Genomic DNA, 23,547 nt, shown 5'->3' with positions numbered 1-23,547 from the left:
TTTTTTAAAAAGTTGAATTAGCTTGATAACATGTGTAATCTCAGATTGATAAAGGCCATGGTCATTTGTAATTCATTATTATGCTTTAAAATAAGCTGCTTTTGCACGTTATACTAAATCCAACCCCATTTTGTCTATAACTTCTAAAAATTTGACATTCAAATGTTATAACTAGTTAGTAGCTTTAACTTCAGCCTAGGTGCTCTCTAATGCTATACTTCCCTCTTGTGGCAAATATAGAAAACTGCAGTATATAGTTTTTTCCCCTCTTTCAGTTTACTGTGCCAGGTTTTATCCTGCCTTAAATACTTTCAAGAAAAAGGCAAACTGTAAACACCCAAGTAAACAAATTTACAAGATGGGCAGTGTTTCCCAGGGGTTAAAAATATGTGTTTGAAAATATATGCGTGTGTGTGTGTGTTTGAAAACCCATCTGCCTGTGTTCAAAACCCACCTCGGCCACTTACAGCTGTGGAAATCTGGGGGAGTTCCTTCAGCTCCCCATGTCTAAGTCCTCATCCGTGAAATGAGAATAACAATAGTACCTTGTCTTGTTATGAGGATTAAATGAGTCAATATATGTTAAGCACTAAGAGAACAGGAGCTGACACATCAGTGCCATTCAGAATGACAGCTATCTGCTATCACCTGAATGGTAAATTACAGCCCACTCCCAAGTAACAGAAGTTTTCAGGGACGCACAGACAATTTCCCCGCAGTGTCCAGCCCAAGACCACATCTCCTTGGTAAGAATATTTGGCACAGAGTACAGAAACTGAAATGGCAACCATTTCTTTTTCTTTTTTTTTTAATATCTTTATTGGAGTATAATTGCTTTACAATGTTGTGTTAGTTTCTGCTGTATAACAAAGTGAATCAGGTATATGTATACGTATATCCCCATATCCCCTCCCTCGTGCATCTCCCTCCCACCCTCCCTTTCCCACCCTTCTAGTTGGTCACAAAGCACCAAGCTGATCTCCCTGTGCTATGCAGGCGCTTCCCACTAGCTATCTATTTTATCTACATTTGGTAGTGTATTTATGTCTATGCCACTCTCTCACTTCATCCCAGCTTACCCTCCCCCCGCCCCGTGTCCTCAAGTCCATTCTCTAAGTCTGCATCTTTATTCCTGTCCTGCCCCTAGGTTCATTAGAACCTTTTCTTTTTTTTTTTTTTTTTTTAGATTCCACATATATGTGTTAGCATATGGTATTTTTTTTTTCTTTTTCTGACTTACTTCACTCTGTATGACAGACTCTAGGTCCATCCACCTCACTACAAATAACTCAATTTCGTTTCTTTTTATGGCTGAGTAATATTCCATTGTATATATGTGCCACATCTTCTTTATCCAATCATCTGTCGATAGACACTTAGGTTGCTTCCATGTCCTGGCTATTGTAAATAGAACTGCAGTGAACATTGTGGTACGTGACTCTTTTTGAATTATGGTTTTCTCAGGGTATATGGCCAGTAGTGGAATTGCTGGGTCATATGGTAGTTCTATTTTTAGTTCTTTAAGGAAGCTCCATACTGTTCTCCATAGTGGCTGTATCAATTTACATTCCCACCAACACTGCAAGAGGGTTCCCTTTTCTCCACACCCTCTCCAGCATTTATTGTTTGTAGATGTTTTGATGATGGCCACTCTGACTGGTGTGAGGTGATACCTCATTGTAGTTTTGATTTGCATTTCTCTAATGATTAGTGATGTTGAGCATCCTTTCATGTGTTTGTTGGCAATCTGTATATTTTCTTTGGAGAAATGTCTATTTAGGTCTTCTGCCCATTTTTGGATTGGGTTGTTTGTTTTTTTGATATTGAGCTGCATGAGCTGTTTATATATTTTGGAGATTAATCCTTTGTCAGTTGCTTCATCTGCAAATATTTTCTCCCATTCTGAGGGTTGTCTTTTCTTCCTGTTTATGTTTTCCTTTGCTGTGCAAAAGCTTTTAAGTTTCATTAGGTCCCATCTGTTTATTTTTGTTTTTATTTCCATTTCTCTAGGAGGTGGGTCAAAAAGAATCTTGCTGTGATTTATGTCATAGAGTGTTCTGCCTATGTTTTCCTCTAAGAGTTTGATAGTGCCTGGTCTTACATTTAGGTCTTTAATCCATTTTGAGTTTATTTTTGTGTATGGTGTTAGGGAGTGTTCTAATTTCATTCTTTTACATGTAGCTGTCCAGTTTTCCCAGCACCACTTATTGAAGAGGCTGTCTTTTCCCCATTGTATATTCCTGCCTCCTTTATCAAAAATAAGGTGACCATATGTGTGTTGGTTTATCTCTGGGCTTTCTATCCTGTTCCATTGATCTATATTGCTGTTTTTGTGCCAGTACCAAACTGTCTTGATTACTGTAGCTTTGTAGTATAGTCTGAAGTCTGAGAGCCTGATTCTGCCAGCTCGCTTTTCTTCCTCAAGATTGCTTTGGCAATCCAGGGTCTTTTGTGTTTCCATACAAATTGTGAAGCTTTTTGTTCTAGTTCTGTGAAAAATGCCATTGGTAGTTTGAGGGATTGCATTGAATCTGTAGATTGCTTTGGGTAGTATGGTCATTTTCACAATGTTGATTCTTCCAGTCCAAGAACATGGCATATCTCTCCATCTGTTTGCATCATCTTTAATTTCTTTCATCAGTGTCTTATAGTTTTCTGCATACAGGTCTTTTGTCTCCTTAGGTAGGTTTATTCCTAGGTATTTTATTTTTTTGTTGCAGTGGTAAATGGGAGGGTTTCCTTAATTTGTCTTTCAGATTTCTCATCATTAGTGTATAGGAATGCAAGAGATTTCTGTGCATTAATTTTGTATTCTGCTACTTTACCAAATTCGTTGATTAGCTCTAGTAGTTTTCTAGTAGCATCTTTCTGATTCTCTGTGCATAGCATCATGTCATCTGCAAACAGTGACAACTTTACTTCTTCTTTTCCGATTTGGATTCCTTTTATTTCTTCTTCTTCTCTGATTGCTGTGGCTAAAACTTCCAAAACTATGTTGAATAATAGTGGTGAGAATGGGCAACGTTGTCTTGTTCCTGATCTTAGAGGAAATGGTTTCAGTTTTTCACCACTTAGAACGATGTTGGCTGTGGGTTTGTCATATATGGCCTTTATTATGTTGAGGTAAGTTCCCTCTGTGCCTAACTTCTGGAGAGTTTTTATCATAAATGGGTGTTGAATTTTGTCAAAAGCTTTTTCTGCATCTATTGAGTTGATCATATCGTTTTTATTCTTCAGTTTGTTAATATGGTTTATCACATTGATTGATTTGCATATATTGAAGAATCCTTGCATTCCTGGGACAAACTCCACTTGATCATGGTGTATGATCCTTTTAATGTTCTGTTGGATTCTGTTTGCTAGTATTTTGTTGAGGATTTTTGCATCTATGTTCATCAGTGATATTGGTCGGTAGTTTTCTTTCTTTGTGACATCTTTGGTTTTGGTATCAGGGTGATGGTGGCCTCATAGAATGAGTTTGGGAGTGTTCCTCCCTCTGCTATATTTTGGAAGAGTTTGAGAAGGATAGGTGTTAGCTCTTCTCTAAATGTTTGATAGAATTCGCCTGTGAAGCCATCAGGTCCTGGGCTATTTTTTGTTGGAAAATTTTTAATCACAGTCTCAATTTCAGTGCTTATGATTGGTCTGTTTATATTTTCTATTTCTTCCTGGTTCAGTCTCAGAAGGTTGTCCTTTTCTAAGAATTTGTCCATTTCTTCCAGGTTGTCCATTTTATTGGCATAGAGTTGCTTGTAGTAATCTCTCATGATCCTTTGTATTTCTGCAGTGTCAGTTGTTACTTCTCCTTTCTTCATTTCTAATTCTATTGATTTGAGTCTTCTCCCTTTTTTTCTTGATGAATCTGGCTAATGGTTTATCAATTTTGTTTATCTTCTCAAAGAACCAGCTTTTAGTTTTACTGATCTTTGCTATTGTTTTCTTCATTTCTTTTTCATTTATTTCTGATCTGATCTTTATGATTTCTTTCCTTCTGCTAACTTTGGGGGTTTTTTGTTCTTCTTTCTCTAATTGCTTTAAGTGTAAGGTTAGGTTGTTTATTTGAGATGTTTCTTGTTTCTTGAGGTAGGATTGTATTGCTATAAACTTCCCTCTTAGAACTGCTTTTGCTGAATACCATAGGTTTTGGGTCATCGTGTTTTCATTGCCATTTGTTTCTAGGTAGTTCTTGATTTCCTCTTTGATTTCTTCAGTGATCTCTTGGTTATTTAGTAGTGTATTGTTTAGCCTTCATGTGTTTGTATTTTTTATAGATTTTTTTCCTGTAATTGATATCTAGTTCATAGCATTGTGGTCGGAAAACATACTTGATATGATTTCAATTTTCTTAAATTTACCAAGGCTTGATTTTGACCCAAGATATGATCTATCCTGGAGAATGTTCCATGAGCACTTGAGAAGAAAGTGTATTCTGTTGTTTTTGGATGGAATGTCCTATAAATATCAATTAAGTCCATCTTGTTTAATGTATCATTTAAAGCTTGTGTTTGCTTATTTATTTTCATTTTGGATGATCTGTCCATTGGTGAAAGTGGGGTGTTAAAGTCCCCTACGATGATTGTGTTACTGTCAATTTCCCCTTTTATGGCTGTTAGCATTTGCCTTATGTATTGAGATGCTCCTATGTTGGGTGCATAAATATTTACAATTATTATATCTTCTTCCTGGATTCATCCCTTGATCATTATGTAGTGTCCTTCTTTGTCTCTTGTAATAGTTTTTAAAGTCTATTTTGTCTGATATGAGAATTGCTACTCCAGCTTTCTTTTGATTTCCATTTCCATGGAATATCTTTTCCCATCCCCTCACTTTCAGTCTGTATATGTCCCCAGGTCTGAAGTGGGTCTCTTGTAGACAGCATATATACGGGTCTTGTTTTTGTATCCATTCAGCCAGTCTATGTCTTTTGGCTGGAGCATTTAATCCATTACATTTCTGGTAGTTATCAATATGTATGTTCCTATTACCATTTCCTTAATTGTTTTGGGTTTGTTATTGTAGGTCTTTTCCTTCTCTTTGTGTTTCCTGCCTAGAGAAGTTCCTTTAGCATTTGTTGTAAAGCTGGTTTGGTGGTGCTGAATTCTCTTAGCTCTTGCTTGTCTGTAAAGGTTTTAATTTCCTGTCAAATCTGAATGAGATCCTTGCTGGGTAGAGTCATCTTGTTTGTAGATTTTTCCCTTTCATCACTTTAAATATGTCCTGCCACTCCTTTCTGGCTTGCACAGTTTCTGCTGAAAGATCAGCTGTTAACCTTATGGGGATTCCTTTGTGTGTTATTTGTTGTTTTTCCCTTGTTGCTTTTAATATTTTTTCTTTGTATATAATTTTTGATAGTTTGATTAATATGTGTCTTGGCATGTTTCTCCTTGGATTTATCCTGTATGGGACTCTCTGCACTTCTTGGACTTGACTATTTCCTTTCCCATATTAGGTAGGTTTTCAACTCTAATCTCTTCAAATATTTTCTCAGTCCCTTTCTTCTCCTCTTCTTCTGGGACCCCTATAATTCGAATATTGGTGCATTTAATGTTGTCCCAGAGGTCTCTGACACTGTCCTCAATTCTTTTCATTCTTTTTTCTTTATTCTGCTCTGCGGTAGTTATTTCCACTATTTTATCTTGCAGGTCACTTATCTGTTTTTCTGCCTCAGTTATTCTGCTATTGATTCCTTCTAGAGAATTTTTAATTTCATTTATTGTGTTGTTCATCATTGTTTATTTGCTCTTTAGTTCTTCAAGGTCCTTGTTAAACGTTCCTTGTATTTTCTCCATTCTGTTTCCAAGATTTTGGATATCTTTACTATAATTACTCTGAATTCTTTTTCAGGTAGACTGCCTATTTCCTCTTCATTTGTTTGGTCTGGTGGGTTTTTACCTTGCTCCTTCATCTGCTGTGTGCTTCTCTGTCTTCTCATTTTGCTTAACTTACTGTGTTCGGGGTCTCCTTTTCACAGGCTGCAGGTTCGTAGTTCCCGTTGTTTTTGGTGTCTGCCCCCAGTGGCTAAGGTTGGTTCAGTGGGTTGTGTAGTCTTGCTGGTGGAGGGGACTTGTGCCTGTGTTCTGGTGGATGAGGCTGGATCTTGTCTTTCTGGTGGGCAGGACTGCATCCGGTGGTGTGTTTTGGAGTGTCTGTGACCTTATTATGATTTTAGGCAGCCTCTCTGCTAATGGGTGGGGTTGTGTTCCTGTCTTGCTAGTTGTTTGGCATAGGGTGTCCAGCACTGTAGCTTGCTGGTCACTGAGCGGAGCTGGGTCTTAGCATTGAGATGGAGATCTCTGGGAGAGCTTTCACCGTTTGATATTATGTGGCCATTTGATATTACGTGGAGCTGGGAGGTCTCTGGTGGACCAATGTCAGGAACTCGGCTCTCCCACCTCAGAGGCACAGGCCTGACACCCTGCTGAAGCACCAAAACCCTGTCAGCCACACACAACGTGTTCTTTTAAGAGCACTCTTAAGTAACATCCTGATTGCGTGCGGTACAACTTTACTTTCGAACTGAGAGTTGCGGTGGATGGGATTTTTGCCTTCCCCAGATGGTTGAAGGTTACAATTTTTGTTATTGGAAACCCCACCACCTCATTTCTTTTATTATTTTTGCAAGAAAAGTATAAAGAGAGTCGGAGCGGAGGTGAGATTTGTGATCGGGAAAGCCCTGGACGCCCTCCTTCTCCATCTTCTGCTCTCTCTCTGATTAGTTCCTATCCAGCAGCAGATTGAAGCAGGAGATGATTCTCCATTTCAACTGAGCTATGATTATGTCTCTTTTTACCCGAGCAAGTAAGTCATAGAATGTTAATATCACACATTGGACCCCAGGGCGCACCCTGCTTGGTCTCTTCATTTTACAGTTGAGGAGCTTGGGGTCCAAAGAAGTAATAACTCAGTCCTCCCGGCACATTTCCAGCACTTCTTCCATTGGTTCCCAATGCCACACAATGAGATAGCTGTTTAATGCTTCTGAGTCCTTGGAAACATTAGTAATTTCCATGAAGAGAAAAGGACAAAGCTGTGAAAGACCAACCATAGGTTACCCACACAGAAACCCTGGGGTGGGGGGGTTTGAAGGGGGGATATTTGGAGACAGAAAGGCATTCTCACCCCTCTCGTCCCCAATTTTTAAACTGCAAACATTTTCAAGAAAATAAGTATAAGAACTAGCCTGGGGGCTTCCCTGGTGGCGCAGTGGTTGAGAATCTGCCTGCTAATGCAGGGGACGCGGGTTCGAGCCCTGGTCTGGGAAGATCCCACATGCCACGGACCAGCTGGGCCCGTGAGCCACAACTACTGAGCCTGCGCGTCTGGAGCCTGTGCCCCGCAACGGGAGGGGCCGCGATAGTGAAAGGCCCGCGCACCGCGATGAAGAGCGGTCCCTGCACCGCGATGAAGAGTGGCCCCCACTTGCCGTAACTAGAGAAAGCCCTCGCACGAACCGAAGACCCAACACAGCCAAAAATAAAGAAATAAATAAGTAAAGTAGCTATAAAAAAAAAAAAAAAAAAAACTGTAAAAAAAAAAAAAAAAAAAGAACTAGCCTGGTAGAAGGATGACAGGGGAATGGGTTCTGGTAATTCTGGACAGTCAATACTACTGAAGGCTAATGGCAGTGGAAGGCAGGCTGGGCCCTACAACATTTTTGGAACCCATGTCTTCTGTGGATGACTAATCTTCTAATGGACTGTGATGCACCACTATGATAAACTTCTTGTGGAAATGCCCTTGGCTGAAGGATGCCTTGCTCAAGGTCATGCCCCACTCCTCAATGTTTGGTCAATGTGAAGACATAAAGACCCAGCACCCTCAGAGCAATGGGAGACTACTATGAGGGCTATCCCAGCTTCAGAGCGCCCTCCAGGGTGTGCTGAGGCCCTTGCCGAGGCTGCATTACAGCCCAACTTCTCCCTCACCCAATCCTGCTTCCTTCCCTTGCAGGGGTGTGATCCTGAGAACACACCCAGATAGACCTCCTCACATTAATCGCCATCTCACAGTCTGCCTCCCAGAGGATCCAACCTGCAATAGCCCTTTTTTGATATAAAAATTTCACACCTCATTCCCACTGACCCGTTTTTCGTTTTGTTTTATTGATTTTCAATTTATAACAAAGGCAACTGCATATGTAACCTCTCTAGTCTAAGGAGAGTCTGTGCTTAATATCCAGCAAAACACATTTAAAAGTCTTCTTTCCCCATTGCTCCCATCTAAATCATCCTCCAAGTAATTCTCTCCCAATCCAATTTTTATGTAAATTTCATAATTAAAGCACAAATGCATTCTCATTGTAAAAGCAAAGTCTTTTGATACTCCATCCCCACAACAGTTCCATGCCACTATTTTCAATTTAGGGGTGCCCTCCAGATGCTGCTGCATCCTCCTAGGAAGTCCCATCTCCCCTCCCTGCCTTGACAATCACTGCTATCATCTGCACGTCTCAACCAGTCAATATTTTGAACAGCTTTAACTTCCTGCGGTCTATATTACAAAACCAGTATTTTTTCCAATATAAAATAGTGTTAGAATGTTTTGTCAAATGCCCTGATTCTTTTCTAGGGATTAACTAGCAGCCAATCAAGAAGGAGAATGCAACTTAGTTTAAGGCATCCGAGGAAAAGGGAGGAGAGAGGAGGGACTCTTCTAGGGCAAGTGGGAGGATTAATGCTTTAGAATCAGGAAAAGAAGTTGGCGTTTATATACCTTGCAAGAACAGAAAGTTTCAGCACTCACTATATGTTCAGACAAGTTTAAAATAGAATAAAATGTTATAAATAACACTTAGGTATTAGATAATTTACAGACAGATTCATGATGAAAGCCTAAACCCTCACGAACTCTACAGTCAACATTAAGTCACCAGCAGCCCAAGTGTAGGCTATTCAGAAGGCCTCCCAAAGGGGAATTTCAGGGCATGGTCTCGTGTCCCCCAGGACATCAGAAGTCAGACTTCTAAATAGAGGTGAATCTAAGGTCAACTCAATCTTGATGCATCGTGGTGCTGACATGTGCTTTGGGCAAGCAGGAAATTCATTCTGAAGTAGAACAGAAAAGCCCCCCCAAAAAACTAACTTGAGGTTTCTTAAGAAATGGACTTCACTCAGCAGAAAATGGTATCTTCCAGAGGTTTCTGCTGGCTGTTGGGGAGGGGTTGTTCCTTAAACATTTCTAAATAAGGAAACTATAAAACTGAAAATGCAAGACTACCCCGGGGGATAAAAAGCGGTTATTTCAGAGGAAGAGGACTCTAATTACAAGGACAAGAGAGAAGAAAAGGCAGGGTGGGAGCAATGTCTAGGAGGGGCAGGAACAACGGCAAGAACAAACTACCGAACAGGATAAGAAGTATCAGAAAACCACACAGAAGGAGTTAACAGGCCGGTATGGAAGTCACACTGCTGTATTTGCTGTATCATCATGAATGCTTCTGGCTGCAAGTAACAGAAAACCCACAAAGCACATTTTTTTATTTCTCTTTCTCATGTAACAAGAAGTGTGGAGATGGCTCTTGCTGGTGTTAGTTCAGCAGCTCAGTGATGTCAGGGTTCACATCTCTGTGATTCAAGCCCATTCCTCGTGGCTTTAAGATGGTTGCTGCAGAGCCACCCCTAACGGGAAGGTGCCAGGAGAAAGGGGTCGGAAATAGGGGTTACCAGGCAGCCAACTCTCTACCACAGTAACATGAAACCTGTGGGCAAGCTGGGCTCTTCCGAAAGGGGAGAGCCTGTAAAATGGGTGGGTGCTGAGTTCCTCCAAATGGAACCTAAGCTCCATTTCTAGGGAAACATCTAAATTCCCACACCACATTAGTATTGGCAGAAGGACAAAATACCTATTCCAAACTTCTGTGTGTTTCATTGCATTGCCCAAGAAACTAACTACAGAACCCTCTTCCCCAAAAAAGATCAGACATTCTAAATGTAGTAAGGAGAGAACGTGATTTTGAACTGCTATGAAACACAAACAGGTTCAAAAAAGCATACTTATTTACAAAGGAACAGAGGAAATAAAGTGGTAGGTGTACATATTTACATAGCAAGTGTAGGCAAAACTTATCAAGATTCTTTAAATACTTCTACAATCTAGCATTTAACGGTCAAAATCAGCTTCTAAGAATAATTCTTTTATCACCTCAGAAAGATTTTTTAGGAGGTTCAATCTATGATTCAAAGTATGACTATCTTAATGAACAAATTATAATTTTATATTCTTTGAAAATCTCCAAGTTGCTGGAGGCCAAGTGAACCAGATCACTACCAATTTTTAAAAGATTCAAAGGCTCTTAAGTTAGAAAGTCATAACTGCTTTAAGAAATTGTTTTTAAAAATCCAAACGTACTATCATCTGTTGAGTAGTACAATACAGACTTAGTTTACATTTTCTTAATCCATTAAATGGCATCTGTTACCTTATAATGAGACCTTACTGTTCTCTAATGAGAAACATTAAATCATTTACTATTTAGCTCTTAGGAGAATCACTCAAAGTATACATTCAGCTTTTAATAACATTAACATACATGGAAAAAAAAAAAGATCCATTTACCTAACTACCATCAGTAGCCAGTTAACTGCTAGATCTTCTCCTTCAGACCTTTGCACTAATATACCCCAGTGTATAGACTACATTTAACTTCACTAACAGGAGATGAGATCCTTTCACATGTAGGGATAAGTATGCTGGCATACTTCTGCAATCCTGCCTTGCAGGTGCAGACACAAGCCCTGTAGCTCGTGGCTTGGGCTACACCTGCTGTGTTTGTCAGTTCTTCCTTTAGTTCAACGTCCTTCTGACTGTGAAATATGATGTCCAAACTGAAATGAAGCAAATATTTAACACAGAAACTATTCTGATGTAAAAAAAGAATGGCAACACAAACACCAAATAACCCTTTGAGGCTTAATTCATTCAACAGTAAGTAGTCGTTTAAGAGCGGGTTACATGTCAGGCACTGTGCTCAGTCAGGGCTGAGGACATGAAAGTGAGCAAGACAGTCACAGCTAAACAGACTGAGCTCTCCACAGACTACAGTTTGAGTCTCTATGTGCCCAGCCCTAAGCAAGGTGCTATAAAATTTACAGAAAGAGATGGTTCTTTCTCTAAGATGCTTGTAGTTGGCTGGAAAGAAAATGCAAAAAGAATAGTGAACAGTGTAAGACAAACCAGTAATACCTCCTTGATCCACTATCACTGGGAAACTGTGCGTTCCACCTAAGTGAATTTCTCAGATAACTGAAGGTTTTCAAATATCCTAGAATTTTAATAAACCAAGTTCTATTCACTGCTCTGCCACTTAGATGTCAGATTACAGGCAGATCACTTAACCACTTTCAGGCTCATTTTCCTCATGTGTAAAAGAGGAAATATTGGCAACCCAAGGACCATCAACGGATCATTGGATTAACAAGATGTGGTACACACACACAAACACAAACAAACACACACACACACACCCACACACACAAGTACAATGGAATATTACTCAGCCATAAAAAAGAATGAGATATTGCCATTTGCAGCAACATGGATGGACCTATAGCATATTATGCCTAGCGAAATAAGCCAGAGAGAGAAAGACGAATACTGTATGATGTCACTTATATGTGGAATCTAAAAACAAAACAAAACAAAAAGAATGTATATGCAAGACAGAAACAGACTCACAGATATAGAAAACAAACTTGTGGTTACCAAAGGAGAGAGGGAAGTGGGGAGGGACAAATTAGGGGTATGGGATTAACAAACTATTATATATAAAATAGATAAGCAACAAGGATATACTGTATAGCACAGGGAATTATAGCCACTATCTTGTAATAACCTATAATAGAGTATAAACTGCAAAAATACTGAATCACTATGGTGTACACCTGAAACTAATACAATACTGTAAATCAGCTATACTTCGATAGAAAAAAAATATTGCTGCAAAGGTCAAATGAGATGAGTAAAAAAAAAAGTACTTTGCCAGTTACAAATTTCTATGCAAATGTTGAACACTTAGACACATTTGTAATTTTAAATGTAACAGTTCTAAAGTAAACGATATACTTTTTTGCCTTCTTAGAGTTAAGAATATAATCTTCTGAGTCAACATGATAAGCATCAGCTATTGTACAGGCACAACGGTAACTTAGAAATCACACACATGCTGAAACTGAGTAGAACGATTTTCCCCTGCTCTGTTGTGCTCTTTGAGTTGCCATCTGCTTTTCAGTTTTTCCATCTCCTTTGCTGTCTGACTGATGTCCGCCACTCTAATGCCACCCACTGGACTTTATACGCTGTCCATCTTTCACTGTCCTCTCATTCCCAAGGCTTATTCTTATTTACTACCTCAACTAGTTTATGAGATGGAAAACCACCCCCCAAATTTGGATTATATCTAAACGAAAGAAAAGACGCTTCAAGAAAGAAGCAATCTTGGGTTTCCCTGGTGGCGCAGTGGTTGAGAATCTGCCTGCCAATGCAGGAGACACGGGTTTGAGCCCTGGTCTGGGAAGATCCCACATGCCACGGAACAACTAGGCCCGTGAGCCACAACTACTGAGCCTGCGCATCTGGAGCCTGTGCTCCGCAACAAGAGAGGCCGCGATAGTGAGAGGCCCGCGCACCGCGATGAAGAGTGGCCCCCGCTCGCCGCAACTAGAGAGAGCCCTCGCACAGAAACGAAGACCCAACACAGCCAAAATTAATTAATTAATTAATTTTAAAAAAAGAAAGAAGCAATCTTAAGGGTCAAGGGTTGAAATATGAGTTTTTTTAAGTATCCAATGAGCATGGTCATTGACGTAATTATGACCTCATCTGCTTTGTTAAAAGCACAGTTAATGTCTTATTTATCTAAATAATCCAAACTTCATATTTGACCGGAAAAAATATTGGGAGTATTCACATTTAAATATGGTTAGGTTGAATCCATCACACCATTTTTCTCTGGTCCTCTCAAAGTTTCAGACACCCAGTTCATACTGCAGACAGCAGTGTCAAGTTAGCACGCGCCCAGGATAAACCATTATAAACTTATGCACAAGTATTTTTCAAATCAAGTGTTTTACCTCAGAAAAACTTCATAGTATGCTAAAAGCTAAAAATGAACGTGAAAGTCAACACAAACAACAGAAACATTAGCAGCACACAGCATCAACAATTTTAAGCCCGTTCTGCATAATTAATTACTTCAAGGAACTTGAAGGCAAAGATACATCATGAACAATACGCATTAGAAAAACTGAAGATTTAACCTTATAATCTCACCCTTGAAGTTTCTGGACTAGAAAATGGAGAAGACTCCCAAGAATTATTTTCTTTCTCAAAGGAATCTTCTTCTTGGAATGCAAATTTCTGCTTAAGTGCATGGGATATTAAAGACACTGGATCCCAAGGTGAGTCTTGTCTTTTCCTTTTATGAATGGGTCTGCCTCCAGGGGACCTTTAAAAAAAATGGAATAAATTAAAACTTTGTGTAATTCAAGTTCCTTATTGACAAACACAGCAGAAATATAAGCATAATATATTACAATCTTCAAGAGATTGGAATGTTTTGCCTTGTAATAAAAACAAATCTGGGGGGCACAATGGATTAGGAATCAGAAAGCTGAGAACCCATGTGAGGCTCTACCACAATCCGTTATAACCTGGGATTTATCAAATATCATCTTTATTTTTTATTTTCTAATTTTCCAGTGGGTAGAAAAATTTAAAGAAATATTTAAGAACTTTTAAAAGGACTATGGAGTTCAAGAAAAGAAAAACTTCAGGCTAACTGTTCATTCATTCATTCAATCTTAATGCCCCCTATTTTACCAGGCTCTATGTTATGCTTCAGGGGTAGAGCAGTATCCTACTCCCATAGAACACTCTGGTGGCAGGAGAGTGTTACACCAAAACAAGTAAGCAAGAACATTTTGGACAGCAATTATCCAGTGCTGTGGATAAAATAAAAGAGGGAAATGTGATAGTGGCTAGGATGAAAGCACTTTCGATGAGATGATGAGGAAAAGCCTCTTAAAGGAGGTGACATTCTCTTTAAGGAAATGACAAGCAGTCAGTTTTAGTGTAATCATCCAGTGGATGCATCAGCAAGGAGGTTGGCAACTGTGAGAAAAGAAAAAAGAAAAACAGGTACAGCTGGAGTGCAGTTAAGTAAGATGGGAAGTAGGACGTGAGGTCAGAGAGATAAGGGCTGAATCCCAGAGAGACTTCCAGGCCACAGCAAGGTGTCAAGATTTCATTCTAAGCGCAATGGAAAACCACAAAAGGGTTTTAAGCAGGGGAACGGCATGATCTGACTTCAATTTTTAAAGGTCACTCTGGTTACTATATGAAGAACAGATAAGGAGGCAAGAATGAAAAGAGAGACCAGGTTGGAGGCGACTGCAAAAGTCCAAGCTATATAAGACACCGGCAGGACTTCCCTGGTGGTCCAGTGGTTAAGACTTCCCCTTCCAATGCAGGGGGTGTGGGTTCAATCCCTGGTTGGGGAGCTAAAATCCCACATGCCTCCTGGCCAAAACACCAAAATATAAAACAGAAGCAATATTGTAACAAATTCAATAAACACTTAAAAAAAAGGTCCACATCAAAAAAAAAAAAAAAAAAAAGATGGCGGCTTACACTGAAAGGTGGCAGTGAGGACCACTGAGGGTACATAAATGTGAGCTGTATGCTGATGGAAAGGATGTGGGATAGAAAGGAAATGAAAAAACAGGATGATTTCCAGATGTTTGGACTGAGGGTGATATTGTTGCCATTTGCTGAGAAGCAAAAGACTTGGGGAAAGAACAAGTTTTCAAGGTAGAGGACGGAACAGGTAGGAAGGAAGAGTTCTGTTTTGGACATGTGAAGCGTGAGGTACCTGTGAGACAGGCAAATGAAGATGTCAAGTAGGCATGGGGCTCAGAGGAGAGGTCAGGGCTAGAAAAATAAATGTGCGCATCATTAGCATTTAGCTGGTATCTAAAGCCTAGGACTAGATGAGATCACCCAAGGAAACAATGTGCGTGGAGAGGAGAAGGGGGCTGAGGGCTGAGCATTGAACATGTCAACATTTAGAGACCAGGCCCAGAAGAAAGAATAAGCAAAGAAATAAGAGGTGGACAGTGAGGTAAGAGGAAAACCAAGCATGATTTCCTCAAGGCCAAGTGAAGAAAGTGTTCCAAGGAGGAGGGAACTGAGGACTGTATCAAACGCTGCTGAGAGGTCAAGTAAGAAGAGCAATGAGAATTGACATTGAATTTAGCAACATGGAGTCACTGGAGACCTTGACAAAAACAGTTTTCAGTGGAGTGATGGGAACAGACACCATATTAGATTGACTAGAAGGCAGTGAGAAATGGAAACAAACTATAAACAACATCAAGAATTTATACCAGAAAGGGAACAGAGAAACTATAATAGCTGAGGGTATACATGTTCTGAAGATGGGAAGTGCTCAAATGTGAAGAGAAGAATAAAGATGGAAAATTTGATGACGCAGAGACAGAAGAGAGAATTTTAAGTGAAATGCTTAGAGAGAAGGGGAACCAGCGACCGAGGGGAGAGCATGGACATGATCAAGGATGCTTCATTTGCAATAACAAGATGGAAGGCAGAGAACATGGGTAGTAAATTTGCAAATGTAAAGATGTGGGAAGTCTCGTGGGATTTAGCAGTAATGTATGCAACAAGATCAGTTGTTAGAAAAATGAGAGAATAGAGGGGTGGACGGTGGAGTCTACTGACGTTTCAGTCATTTCTCCAGTGATGGTAACAGCCACAGAGTCACCATTTTACACTGACTGGGCCCGACGATACCAGTAAGAGATCTAGTTGGGACTAAACGTGTACCTACAACCATAAGATTTTTCTCTGTACTAGCTGCCTCATACAAGGATCAATCATAACCTCATTAATAATGAAATGACTTATCTGTCCTAACACTATTACATAGAAAATACATTTATTTTCTCAGCAAAAACTTCACTGAGGAATTTCCAGGTGAACATGGCAGATCTCTGTGAAAGCCTACTAAAATGACAGCAAAGAAATGAAAAAGATGTACACCCACAAAGACAAAGAGATTACGAGAGGAGAGAGTAGATAAGAATTGCAACAAAATGTTGAAAGCTGGAAAGCTGATGACAGTGAAGAGAGTGGGAGGTAAGCTGCCTTCCTGAAAACAGAGGGATTGAGGAAAAGTCCACATATGGAATGATACGCTCCTCCCTTGCCCTTTCCCCACTCAACTCTCAAACTACCTAGCTTGCACCACCTGTGTAATCCCCAACTCTCCTGACCAAGAAGGAGACTGAAGAACTTTCTAGAAAAACTCTCTAGTCCCAAGGAAAAGACACACAGCTACTGAAATATGGGATCTGGCTAACAAAATGGCAAGGTCCTCTCCTCAATCACTGTGAAGCCCACCAGCTGGCAATCCCACCTCACACAAAGAAGCTTCAATCAGCTTTTCCGTGCCTCACTTTTAAATATAAATGCATAGCTGCGAATCACCAGATACTTAAATAAGGCTCCAAAACTATAAATGGAGACCAAAATCAATAAGAGGAAAAGGAACTCAGGAAAAATGAACATAATTCAAGAGCAAAAGAAAACTTAGAATAAAACTGTAGTTAATATTTTCAGTAGCATAAGACACACAAAAGCAAGAAGACATAAAAAAGGAGCACTCAAAGAAAAAGAAATGGGTCTCGCAAATTAAAAATATGATGACGGGGGAAATTCCCTGGCAGTCCAGTGGTTAGAACTCCACACTTTCACTGCCGAGGGCTTGGTTCAATCCCTGGTCAGGGAACTAGAATCCCACAAACTGCACAGTCCCCCACACCCCCCCCAAACCCCCCAAAAATAAGTGATGACAGGAAAAACAATAGAAGAGTTAGAAAGAATTTTCTCCAAAAGTACAATAAAAAAAAAGCAAAGAGAAGAAAACAGTAAAGGAAAGATATGAAGATAAGACAAATAATTCTGGCATTCAAACTTCTAATAGGCTTTCCAAGAAAAGAACAGAAGGAAAGAATAGGAGAAAATTATCAGAAAAATGTTATAAGAAATTTCCAAAAATAAAGGACACAAAACTCTAAACTGATTGAGTTCAATCAATAAGTGAACTCAGCATAAGGAACGTAAAAAGAAGTAAATGCTCAGCATGAGGGACGTAAAAAGAAGTAAATGCTCGGCATGAGGGACGTAAAAAGAAGTAAATGCTCGGCATGAGGGACGTAAAGAGAAGTAAATGCTCGGCATGAGGGACGTAAAGAGAAGTAAATGCTCGGCATGAGGGACGTAAAGAGAAGTAAATGCTCGGCATGAGGGACGTAAAGAGAAGTAAATGCTCGGCATGAGGGACGTAAAGAGAAGTAAATGCTCGGCATGAGGGACGTAAAGAGAAGTAAATGCTCGGCATGAGGGACGTAAAGAGAAGTAAATGCTCGGCATGAGGGACGTAAAAAGAACTCTCCAGGGCACATCACCATGAAATTTAAGAACATCAGGACCAAAGAGAAGATCTTAAAAGCTTCAAGAATAAAGAAACAGGTTTCATACATAGTATCAGGAATCAAAACGACGTTAACCTCTCAACAGGAACACTGAGAGCTAGAAACCGATGGAATAATGTCTTCAAAGTTCTGAGGAAAAATGATTTTCTGTCAATTATATACGCAGCCAAACTAGCAATTAAGTGTGAGAATAAAAAAAAAAAATTCAGATATACAAGGTCTTAAATGCACTCCTCAGGAAGCTGCAGGAAGATATGACACCCAGGAAATGGGTGACGCGACACAGGACAAAGAGAATGTCCATGATGACGAAGGAAATCCTTAGGATGACAATGCAGCAGGTTTAGAGCAACAAGTGAGATTAGAACAGGACAGAGGGCTCCGGGAGGGGATTTCCGGGGTGGGGGGATTCAAGGAGGCAATTATTAACTGCAATAAAAAATAAAATTAGCCAACAAACAAAATGTATATGAAATGGCTTACCTGTGAATGTTTACTGTTATAGTAAGGATATAAATTCTGAACACGGATTTAAGGAAAGACTGTAACTTAACCATATCGGGAAGATGTAATAAGAAGTGTGTGTGCATGTGTGTTAGGGGGTAGAATGTCTAAGAGGACGTATTCCAGATTTTTAACAATTGCAAGTAAATATAACTAAAATATCAAGAAATAGCAAAAGTAGTACGTTGTTTCAAAAATATGGAGATAGGACACTAGAACAAAGAGTCACAAAAAACTGAAAATGATTCTCTCTCGAGGTGTATTTGGGGTAAAGAGGAATCAAAGAGAAGACATATATGTTTACTTTGATAAATATAATAATTTCTTTAAACACCACTGATAAAATTTGGGTTCATTTCTCAAATTATGACAACATACCTTTCAATGGCACGTAGCTTAACCTTATTCACATCCTTCAGAACATCCAACATGTTTGGAACATCTTTATTTTTCTGGTTTTTTGAATGATGACTAACATTGGTTTTCCTAGTATCTGGGTGCTGTTTTTTCACTTCAGTTGCTGAATTATCTGATGCACAAATATTATTAGATGCTATTTGCACAAGAGGAGAACATGGAGGCTGTAGAGAAGAAACCTGAGGAGGCGGTGGTGGAGGAGGAGGAGGAGAGGGAAACACTGAACTTGAAAACGAATCTGGTTCAACACTCAGTTGAGTAGTCCCTGATGATGGCATTTGTCCCAAACCACTAGGCCTGTCGTTCTTCAAGTCCAAGGAGCCTAAAGAAAATGTGGTCTGTTGAAAAATCATGCAAAATTTTCTCCAATATAACACGTAACACTAATTAGAATCAAAACAGAAACAATTCTGTAATGCTACTAAAATAATGAGACTGTGGCCAAGAAGGTGAAGCAATCCCATCTGCTTAGTAATTTCTGAAAGAGTCAAGCAAACAGTAAATTCATTTTTAATCCAATTAGGATTCTCTGTGTAGGGGAAGGAGGAGAATGCATTTTAAAGAGAAAATTACAAGTGCTTTTTTCACATACAATCTGAATTTCATCCTCTATTTACAAAAGCTAAAACATGATCAACAACTTGTGGCTAGAAACATGCAAACTGATATGTTCACTCTATGATGACATTGTAGAAACACCCAAGCATATATTTTCTAGGCAGGAGCCTAAGACGGGTACCAAATACTTAACTTTTTCACAACAGATTTGCTCCTAAAATCATGTGTAATATGATAGCCTTAAAAAAAGTGTATATATCATATCTCATTTATTACATAGTAGTATATATAATATTTAATATAAATTATAAATATACAATACTATATAAATATTATGTTATACACAAATTATATATGTGTTTATATGGATGCTTTTATATACATACAGATATTGTGTGTGTATGTATATTATTTAAAGCAAGTCACATGTCTAAAAATTTTTAAAAGAATCATCTGGAAAACAGTATTCACCTAGATTTGGTGGAAGTATAGCAGCAATAACTTCAAACTACAAATATATATATATGAAGCCTCAAACCTATACTCTTGTCTCAAATTAATGCATCCCTCCGCTTAAATTTCCAACACTTTTCTACAGAGTTAGAAAAGCTTACAGTCAGCCCTCCGTATCCTCAGGCTCTGCATCTGCAGATTCAACCAACCGCAGATAAAAAATATGAAAAAAGGGCTTCCCTGGTGGCGCAGTGGTTGGGAATCCGCCTGGCAATGCAGGGGACATGGGTTCGTGCCCCAGTCCGGGAAGATCCCACATGCCGTGGAGCGGCTAGGCCCGTGAGCCACAACTGCTGAGCCTGCGCATCTGGAGCCTGTGCTCCGCAACGGGAGAGGCCGCGACAGTGAGAGGCCCGCGCACCGCGATGAAGAGTGGCCCCCACTCACCGCAACTGGAGAAAGCCCTTGCACAGAGAAGAAGACCCAACACAGCCAAAAATAAATAAATAAATAAATTTATTTTTTTAAAAAAGAAAAAATATGAAAAAAAAAAAAAATTTCCAGAAAAGTTCCAAAAAGCAAAACTTGATCCTCCATGCACTGACAACCATTTACATAGCATTTCCATTGTATTTATAACTGTTTGCATTTTATTAGGTATTATAAGTAATCTAGAGATGATTTAAAGTATATGGAAGGACAGAGGATATGAATAGGTTATATGTAAATATGCCATTTTATATAAGGGACTTAAGCATCCTAAGATTTTGGTGTCCACAGGGCTCCTAGAACCAACATCCCACAGATGCCAAGGGACAACTGTACTTAGAAAACAGGCTTTTAAATACAAAACTACAATCTTCGGCAGCATAGCTACCTCTTCTTTAAACCAAAGCCATCCCTGTCACTACAAATGCATCTTAATTTATTCTCAATAAATATCAGAGGTAATACATATATACACCCAACATCATTTCATATTTAATGTCATTCATAAGATACATTAGCAGCAAACATTCTTTTCTTACTCAGAACCACACTGACTTAAATACTAAATGAGTATCATCCAACTGAAATAAAAATCCAACGTTACTTACCAGAATTTGTACTGTTTCTCAGTTCTTGCCTTCCCACAATTGCAGCAATCTGAGAGCGAAGAAAAGCTAGCTCATCTTCAAGGGCAGCTATTTTTTTAATTGCAGCTTCACTTTCAGGCCAATCATTTTTTGTTGGTTTGTTATGCCTTAGAGCAGGTGTCAGTGGATCTTCAACTAGTTGCAAAGGATGGAAAGAAGCAATTTTCTCCTCTTCTTCATTTTTCCATATACTATTTCTGTAGGTGGAAGGAAAAAATGGAAAGAGAGAGAGAAGGAGGAAGAAAAATTTTCTAGAAATAAATTCTTTCAGTTAAAGAATAAAGATACCAAAACAAAATCAAAATAGCTCTCTTTACCCTATAATGGTCTCTAGACTCACTGAGGACAAACAACATCTTATGTAACTTTATATTCTCAGTACCCAGAACAAATGCTGCCTTTAATAGGTGACCAATAAGCAGTCAGTGAATGAAGGAACACATCTTGCTTTCAGACTGTAAACCAAAAATAATAATCCTATCTATTAACCTCAAACACAGTACAAATTGATTTATTTAGAAATAAAGTTAATTTATTTAGAAATTCTACATATTCGGAATATAAGGTCCTACAGGATTCCCTGTTATGTTGGGGTAAGTTTACCGTATTCTAATTTTTTGAAAATTTATAAACTAATTTGATATAGAATAAATTTAGCCAGTTTTTTTGAATAACTGACCCTTTTGTACTTCAGCCTGTATCTGAATACACTAACAACTAAGTTAGTACTACCAAACGGTAAAACATCCAAATGTTGAAATATATTTAACATCATTGCCTGGTAAACAGTAAACACTATATAAGTTTTGGCTAAATATATAAAATAAATAAATATAGTATTTAGTATAGGAAAGAGCTTTCTCCTAAAAATGAACATGGTGATTTTTATATCCTTTTAATATCATTCCTTCCTAGGCCTGGGGTGAGGTTTAAATGTGCATTAAGAAAGACTAGCTAGGGGCTTCCCTGGCGGTGCAGTGGTTAAGAATCCACCTGCCAATGCAGGGGACATGGGTTTGAGCACTGGTCCGGGAAGATCCCACATGCCGCAGAGCAACTAAGCCCGTGCGCCACAACTACCAAGTCTGCGCTCTAGAGCCCACGAGCCACAACTACTGAGTCCACACGCCGCATCTACTGAAGCCCACACACTCTAGAGCCTGTGCTCCGCAACAAGAGAAGCCACCACAATGAGAAGAGTACCGCAACGAAGAGTAGCCCCAGCTCATCGCAATTAGAGAAAGCCCACGCACAGCAACAAAGACCCAACACAGCCAAAAATAATAAATAAAAATAAAATAGACTAAAAAAGAAAAAGAAAAAACTGGCTAAAAATGAGAAAACACCAGTCATCCCTATTAGGAAGACATTAGCAGGACACAGCGCAGTACAGAGGTAGACAAAATAAAAAGGCTCGATCAGTCTGAACATACTTCAACATGTGGAAGAATTCAGATTATAGCCCACACCCCACTTTCCAAGATAAGTAGAAAAATTACCGAAATCTGGGATAACTGGCTTCTTCATCATTCATCACATACAAAACGTCAGCAAAAGATGGAACTACAGATCCACAGTTAGCTGGGTCCACAGAGTTCAAGAGTGGGATCAGCTAAAGGAAAAAAGGAAAAAGAAAGTCAGGGAGTCGGGGAAAGACACATGCCCGTGGAAACTATTTATGTAAGTTAAAAATCCACAAGAGTGAAAAGGAAAAAGGATATGCAATAGAAAAACATACACCTATTAGAGAGAAAAAAAACTGAGGAAAATAATTATTCTAAAGTCTACACATGTGGCAATATTCTCTCCCCTGGTGAATGTCATCCAACATAAAACACAAACTAGAAGAATAAAATAAGTTACTCAAAAAAAAATAAAATAAGCTACTCAAGGGTTGCTTTGCATCTGCCAATCTTTGTATATAATTACGTAAAAAAATAAAGACAAAGACACACGTGAAATGACTTGTTTCCAGGATAAACTAAAGGTTTTTGGCTTGCAGGAAACATTTCTTCTTTTGTTCTACCCTATGTCCCTAGGAGTACCTAGGATAATTTTACACATGGTGCTTAAACAATGCATGTTGACTGACTTACCTCAAAATTAGGCCTGGGACAAGGTTCTAAAGGAAGAATTTTCCCAATAATACGAACAATACTCCTAGCTGATCCATAGTCTTTATTTTCCCAAATCTGCAAAACCTATTTAAACATAAAGCATTGTTTAAAAAGTAGTACTCTATTGAGCATGTTTATATTGATATTATTTATGGGAAAAATGTAAAATATGCAATAACATTTATTTTTAAAAAGAAAATATAGAATGGCATACTTCTAAAGTATTTTCTTCAAAGATTTAAACTTTATTCATATCTGTCTTTAAAAAAGTGGGAAGCAGGGGGATGGGAGTTAACATATACAGATTCCAGGAAGAAAGATCTTTTGAGAAAGCACCACAAATTCATTCTGTTTTATTTCTGATAATGGCAAAATATCTTGGAGAACTTTATTCAGAAAAATTGTCTCCCCTCCTCCCAGCTAAAAATCCCATCTTTGGGCCCAATGAAAAATGGACAATTTCAATTTCTCAAGCAGTGAAGTAATACAGAGTATATTCAAGTAATTTCCTTTAAAGGAGAAATAAAAAGGGGAATAAATGAAGCAGGCCCTAAACAGTTTAAGGATGCTTTACTTACTGTCGTACTGGCACAAAAACAGACATATAGATCAATGGAACACAACAGAAAGCCCAGAAACAAACCCACCCATGTGCAGTCAATTAATCTATGACACAGGAGGCAAGAATATACGACGGAGAAAAGCAAGTGGTGTTGGGAAAGCTGCACAGTTACATGAAAATCAATGAAGTTAGAACACTCCCTCACACCACACGCAAAAATAAACTCAAAATGGTTTGAAGACCTAAATGTAAGACATGACACCATAAAACTAGCAGAGAACATAGGCAAAACA

At 38.9% G+C, this 23,547-nt stretch overlaps 1 protein-coding gene across 8 annotated transcripts in view; it reads right to left on the bottom strand.

Moving 5' to 3' along the window:
* MTFR2 (mitochondrial fission regulator 2) overlaps positions 1–23,547 on the bottom strand; it is a 90,784-nt gene that overhangs the window by 63,036 nt on the left and 4,201 nt on the right. For 6 of the 8 annotated variants that reach the window (XM_057527791.1, XM_057527794.1, XM_057527792.1 and 3 more), the window contains exons 3-7: positions 22,672–22,776; positions 22,075–22,187; positions 20,537–20,772; positions 18,390–18,750; positions 13,267–13,441 (exon numbers count right to left, since the gene is read on the bottom strand). In XM_057527791.1, coding sequence (XP_057383774.1) covers positions 13,267–13,441; positions 18,390–18,750; positions 20,537–20,772; positions 22,075–22,187; positions 22,672–22,776 — 990 coding nt within the window. Of the gene's footprint in view, positions 1–1,148; positions 7,028–7,565; positions 13,442–18,389; positions 18,751–20,536; positions 20,773–22,074; positions 22,188–22,671; positions 22,777–23,547 lie in introns of those variants that run through there. The other 2 variants (XM_057527796.1, XM_057527797.1) reach the window with 2 other exon arrangements.

This window comes from Balaenoptera acutorostrata, chromosome 14 (assembly GCF_949987535.1).
Source record: "Balaenoptera acutorostrata chromosome 14, mBalAcu1.1, whole genome shotgun sequence".
Taxonomy (NCBI): Eukaryota; Metazoa; Chordata; class Mammalia; order Artiodactyla; family Balaenopteridae; genus Balaenoptera; species Balaenoptera acutorostrata.
The sequence above is the reverse complement of the archived record's forward strand: the minus strand, read 5'-3'. Positions and strand labels throughout refer to the sequence as shown.